The sequence below is a fragment of the Pelodiscus sinensis genome, chromosome Z, assembly GCF_052426305.1.
Source record: "Pelodiscus sinensis isolate ZL-2025 chromosome Z, ASM5242630v1, whole genome shotgun sequence".
In the NCBI taxonomy this organism is placed as follows: Eukaryota; Metazoa; Chordata; order Testudines; family Trionychidae; genus Pelodiscus; species Pelodiscus sinensis.
Window position 1 is genome coordinate 20,830,825 of NC_143085.1, and position 6,441 is coordinate 20,837,265.

The 6,441-nt window shown below is 47.0% G+C and overlaps 1 protein-coding gene across 2 annotated transcripts in view; it reads right to left on the bottom strand.

Moving 5' to 3' along the window:
• MMP17 (matrix metallopeptidase 17) overlaps positions 1 to 5,891 on the bottom strand; it is a 180,868-nt gene extending 174,977 nt beyond the window's left edge. Inside the window, exon 1 of one of the 2 annotated variants that reach the window (XM_075898412.2) lies at positions 4,937 to 5,891. In XM_075898412.2, coding sequence (XP_075754527.1) covers positions 4,937 to 5,071 — 135 coding nt within the window. In that variant the 5' untranslated portion in view covers positions 5,072 to 5,891. The remainder of the gene's footprint in view (positions 1 to 4,936) is intronic. The other variant, XM_075898411.2, reaches the window with a different exon arrangement.
• Between the last annotated feature and the right edge of the window lie 550 nt (positions 5,892 to 6,441).

Genomic DNA, 6,441 nt, shown 5'->3' on the forward strand with positions numbered 1-6,441 from the left:
CCACTTGGCACACAGCCTCCAGATTTGGCCCTCAATGTTTCACATTCAATACTCGAGACCAAAAATAAAGAATAGAGAGAGCCAGCTAGGGAAGGAGGGTGAGTCTAATTAATACCCATCAAGATTCGTTCGCCAGATCTGCTGGAAAGCTGCCATTGCCAGTGCTCCACACACTGACTTGGAACCATTGCTAAAAGCAGAGTCTCATTATATTGAGTAATTTAGCTTAACTACCACCAGTAATTCAAACTGCCAGGCCCACAATAGTGACTGAGCACAGGGCTAAATTGCATTACAGTATCTGATGGCTGACAGTCTGAAATTTAAAAAGGAAGTAACAGTTCTAACCAGACAGAGTATTAACACCAGATTAAATGCTTTACCAAGAGCCGGCCTGCTGGAAAACTCCCAGTCTACCCTGTGTCAAGCTAATGTACCTTGGCTTCAAGAGATACCTTAAAACATAGCCAATGTCTGAATTCTTACATGGAAACTGAACACTCTTGGAAAAAAGATTTGGAACCTGGAAGAGTCAATATGCCTGGTCAAAGAGAAGCAGAAATTACAAAAGGTAAGGGAAGCCAAGCAAAACTCTTTCGCAATATGCTGTATTATTGTTTTGGCTCGCCTGGAGGATTTGCCAGTTCAAACTTGTATGTTCTTGCCCATTAGCAGCGACAGTGGACCAGGAAGATGTTGATTTCTTCAACAGGAATTATAGCCTACTTTAGTACCAGGATCGACAGTGTTTTTTGTTTTCTTTAATGACTAATCCTCTCAAGCTCTGGGCCATAAAACGAATGTGTAGGGAAGACACTGCCACCTCTAATCTGCATTTAAATGCAGAAGCATGGCAAAGCATGTAAGTGCTGTGGGATGCAGTGGGGACAGATGATTGGCAAAAGAAAGGAACAACTGATGTCTGACGGTGACAGCCACAGAACTGAGGTTGCTGTGCGAACTGCTTGAACGACTCTAAAGTCAGACTGGTCCATTCAGAGCCAGCCCCTTTCCCATGCTCTCTGGTGCAGATTTTGCTTTGGAAGCAGGACTGGAGGAATGCACTGCACAGAATACTAGTTTACCCCATCTACGTAAGAGCTCTCTCTTCTTCCCCCTACCCCTTCTTTAGTTTATCCAGAAAAACCTGTGCACCCATTAAGAGTCCTGCTAGCTGGAAGAGCTCTATGTCTGCTCCCTTCATAAGTGCACCCTTCTCATTCAGTTGGAAAGCAGGAACAAAGGCAACAGAAATCCTGCCTGCCATGGGAACAAAGGAACATTTGGGGTATGAGCAGGTAGAGGAGAAGAGGCGCAGGTCCATTAGTCCATAGCCTCAGTTAATGAATGCAAACGCCTACGTTTCCCCTGGGGAAAAAAAAACCTTGGAAACAACACAGCATGGCACTGATTGTACAGCAAAGAGAACAAATTCTTTTCACAGAACAGCTGTGAGATGGGACAACTGACATAACAGTTGTCCCCTTTGGGACATGACAGTTCATTCTGAGAGCAGGGAGCCTCTGTAAACCTAACAAAGCTGCTGCTTCCGTTTCACATGTCTCCCTGTAGCAGGTCCCCCACACATACCCCCGTGATAACAGTGCTGCTGCAGCAGCCCCCATTGCCAGATAGTTTGGTTATTGCAAACTGGGCTCTGTTTGGATATCCGTCCAGTTAAAGGCACTCATGTTTTGCCCTAACTTGATACAAAATCTGTCCCCATAGACAGCTTATGTGAGGATTTTCCATCATCCACATCACATGGTAATACAGCTCAGCTGCCAGGAGCTGGCTTGCTTTTAACAGCAAGCGCTGAATTGCTACAACAGCAGGATCTCCAATATGTCTCCAGGTCAGTCCTCTTAGCACACAGGTTTACCGAGCTGGCTTCCACAGCAATCAAGGTCAGGAGACAGATCTCTCTTAGGGCCCAATTCAAAACCTCCTGAAGTCAAAGGAAATCTTGGTACCCCCTTTACTTCTGACATATGTTCATTTTTTTGCATGTGTGATCCCAGAGGCTTTCAAGACAAAAGACGACAGAGCAGTGAATTTATACACACACGCACATATATATTGTGCTTTGGACACTGAATCAGATACTGTCATTTTATATATATTTTTAAAAGAGTGTCAAAATGATCAGTGTCAAACTTTAGAAACAATGTCTTCATATTAAAGGACAATTTCAATTCTCCATTCATTCCTCCCTCTCTTTGAGAGATTAGTTAAAGAAGAAGAAGAAGAAATATGTAGCAACCAAGCTAGATTCATGCATAGGGCAGTATATTCTAGTGGTAAAGATTCACTATCATACTGCTATGGGCAGTACTCTAGCAAGCTCTGCCTTTGAATTACACCTCTCTTTGCTTTTGCCAAAGTTTAACCTGGCCTCTTGTGCCTATATTGTATACTAGCACTAGACTCAGGTTCACATTTTGGTTCTGTGCCTTTGTCCACCTGGAAAAGCCTTTTTAGCTACGATGTGCAGAGGAGGGAGCAATAAATTCAAACTAACACCTCTGTTAACACAGCGCTGTATTTGCTGCAGAGAGTTGCTGGGAGAATTGGGTTTGTCTAAGGTTAGTGGAGCTCTCCATTACCATGGTTTCAAATAGTCCTTATTTTCAAACATTTGATTGAAATGCCTCACAGACCCTTAATTTCTTATTTGATGCATCAAGTGGATATCAAATAAATCTTCTCAAAACATCCACTTCAAACAAGGATTTTCCTCACAAACCCCTGCGGAACTGCCTTCTCTTCACTGCTGATTATTGGAAATAAACAAAAGCCATCTTTATATTCAGACTCCTGCTTAATTCCAGCAGCAATGTCAAAAACAAGGCGATTGATCTGCTACACATACACAACTGGCCATGGGAGAAGCACACACACACACTGCAAGGGAGAAGTCACAGAGAGACCCATTTTAGATCATCTACTGCATGTTCCCTGCTTAACTGAGGTTTGTTTTTAAAAAGCATAGTACCCGATAATTTGTCCCAGGTAAGGGGACTGTCATCATATCGTATCTATACCCCCTGTGTCTGCGAGGACCCCACAATTCACTACCATAAAGCAGTCACAGACACTAGCTTGAAGCATCACTGTATGAATTCTAATGGATCAGAGAGGCTCTGATTCAAGAAGAGTGAATTTCTATTTACACACACAGCCTCTGAGTTCTCAAATCCACTTTGTAGCCAGTTTTCAATATATGATCAGCTGCAAACAAGTAAACCTCCTAGAGGTTTAAAGGCTGCCATAATAAGTATTACGCCATGTTAAGCATAGCAGCTCTCTCTCATACAGCATAAAATGTATAAGAGCTCCATGTGGCAAATACAATACCAGGAGAAAAAAAATCAGTTTAACTAGTTTACAGAATATGTTTGATTCAATTATTTTGGGGTGTAGTGTCCCAATCCATCTGCCACTTATATTAAATATTTAGTTCAGCTTTAGCACTTGACCAGAGGTAACAGTCAGTGCAGGATGATTGTGCAGCAGCACTTTGCTTTCACACGTGCTTTCTTGGTTGCTCTTGTCCAATGTGCACAAATCTCCCTAGATCATAAAATAAATGCACAGACATAACCACAAGTAACGCCTGGCTTGTGATTTCATCACCACACCTAGTTCCATGGAAAATAATAATGACTATGAAGTTCTAAGTATATGATTGGAAATAACTGCTGTGATGAAAAATTCCCCTTGCCCCTTCCTGGCAGCAGTGCACAGGGTGAGGTAGCAACTCAACAAGATAGTCAGTTAACTTCCTAATTCCAGAATCTACCTCTGAACCTAAATCCTAACTTTGCTAACACCAATGTGGAACAAATGCAGCCACATGGCTTTTTAAGTACTTTGAGATGTGCCTTCTTTTACAGAGCCACAGCAAGCATCTTGCACAATAAACTTTCCTTTCTGCAAGAGAAAAGCTTCTCTCTCTTTTAGAGAGGGCAAAGTTAAGTTGCCATGGAAGTACCAGCGCAGTGATCTAGCAGGGGCAGTTCCCAGCTTGCCACTAACTGCTAAAGAGCTTTTGATTTATAGCTGATCAGCTGAAACAAAGCAAGTGCCTGAGACAGATCATAGCAGGGGAAGCCTGGCTGCAAACAAGAGCATGTATTTTGATAGATTATATCAACCAAATCCTCTGTTTGGATCGGATTTGTAGCAGGACCCATTGAGGAGCATAAGATGTCTACAGAGCTTCAGCTTAGTAAGGGGTTTTCCTCCACGGAATAAATATTTTCAGTATTATTATTCGTTGACTGGCAGTTTTTTATATATTTTCATCCCAAGCCAGAACAGCCTATCCTTAAAGAACCCAGTAGCTGCCCAATGTTTATCTTAACAATGCATTGCTTTCCAAATGCAATTCTGTCTGCTAATATTAATGGACTAATAAATCTGCAGGGTGCCGATTTCAGCTTCCAGATGGACGGCTTTGGGGAAAGTTCAGCTTCTGGGGAGAGAGTTGGGATGACAAGCTGCAGTGATCGCCATCCCTATGGGGAGCCCTTACAAGGGGCCAAAGCAACACTGCCCCAAGCTAACCATGTCTTGGCAAACATCCCTCTCTGGTTCCTCCCCAGCACCAGCTCCATCCTCCCAGGAAACAGGAGCTAATCTAAATGCCGTGATACAATGGTTGCTGCAGAGAAACAAGCAGCCTATCCCCCAAAGGCTTTTTCTCCAGAGGATGAGCTCTGGATGTCCCTTCCAGTTCTAGTATGCTGGGATTCTATGAACACTGCCTGGTGTATCCCAGCTCCCAGGCAACCCAATTCCTCCTTTCCCCTCTCCCCCCCAGCCTTTGAGAGCCTGCAGGGCTTTCCCCTGGGGAGACGAGGGAGCGAGGGTTGTCCACAGGGCAGCGATGGTGGTAAAATGAGGAAGGGGACCCCGGAAGGCTGCAACTTACTACTCCCAGATTCATGTCATCAGCAGTAGGGGTCGGCGCTGCGTAGGTGTCCTGCCAAGCCAGCCAGACTGCGATGGTCAGGAACATTTCCCGGGAAAAACCACTCTTCCTTGCGGCCAGGCTTCGCCGCGGCATCTCTCCTAGTCCGCCACCGCCTGCCGCTGTTGCCGCTCCCCGAGCAGGAGAGCTCGCCGCGCTCTGGCGCTCTGCGGGGGGACAGAGGCGGCGGGCGACATCCGAGCGCCCAGCCTCCTCCCCCGAGCGGGCACCGGGTGGGCCCCGGCCCTAGCACAGGGGTGGGCGGAGGAGGGAGAAACTGGCTGCAACTTTCCCGGCTCCCGCCGCCGCTCTCAGCCCGTGCGCCTGGGCAGTAGCTGGGGTATGGTAGGGGTTGCTTCGGCTTCTGCCCAGGGTCAGTCCCGGCTCCGCGCCTGTAACGCCGCAGCCACACGCCAGCCACCCCGCCTGCTCCCCAGCTTCTGGCCGCCGCGCAGCCCAGCCAGGAGGGCTGCCTGGGAGCAGGGGCGGAGCTGTTCACTGACAAGGGGCGGGACTCGCAGCCCGCCGGTAGGGGTGAAGAAGCAGGTAGAGTGTGATGCAGCCAGAACCCGCTCCCGGAGAGAGCCACAGGACTGGACGGGAACTGCGGAGCTCTTGAGCCCCCCGTACCAGCGGCTTCTGAGCAGGTTTTGCTCGGGGGCAGCTGCCCCGCTTCCGGCAGGGCTTTTGCCTTCCCTGTGTAAACCCACGAGTCATGGAATCCAGAGCCCACCGCTCCTGACTTGCCCTTGTGTTCCGTGGGCTTGAGTCCTCTCTGCACGCCGCCAGGCACCGCGTGTGAACCCGGCCAGACACCATTTTCATGATCCAACACTCCGGTCATCAGAAGAAATGGGCTGTGCTCAGGAAAGCTCATGATAGCGGCTACAGGTTTTGTCAGTCTTTAAAGTGCTACCAGACCATTTGTTGTTTTTTAAATTTTCAATTTCCTTGTTCTGCCTTGTCCCTACAGCCAGATGTCTGGGACAGGGGCTGGCTTTTCCTGTGGGTTTGTGCAGCTTTTCCTCGGGGTTTATGCACCAAGCGCAGGAGCCCCTACTTTTAGTTGGTGCTTTTTTGTGCTGTCATAATAATAACCACCACAAATAATGTTTGTCTGGGGCATTTGTCCCACTGCATATTGTGCAGAGCAAAGATGCCAAGAAGGAAGGGGGATAGATTGGAGAAGCCCCATGTAAAACCTTTATCTAGCTGCTTTCCTTTCTAAAGACAGGTGAAGGATGGAGATAGAAAAATATTCAGTGCTGGGTATACAAGGTCTTATTTTTATGTTACCTACAGCTCTGCTCATGGAGTCTGTTCTTGTTAGTAAACTAGCCAATTAGCCCATCATAAAATGGGATTTTCAGGTCTTCTCTCCTGAGCTCTCTTGTTCTCTCTCTTTCTTACTACTGCCTCCCCCACTATCTCTCAGCTCTCCTCCACCTCCCGCCTCTACCTTTCCC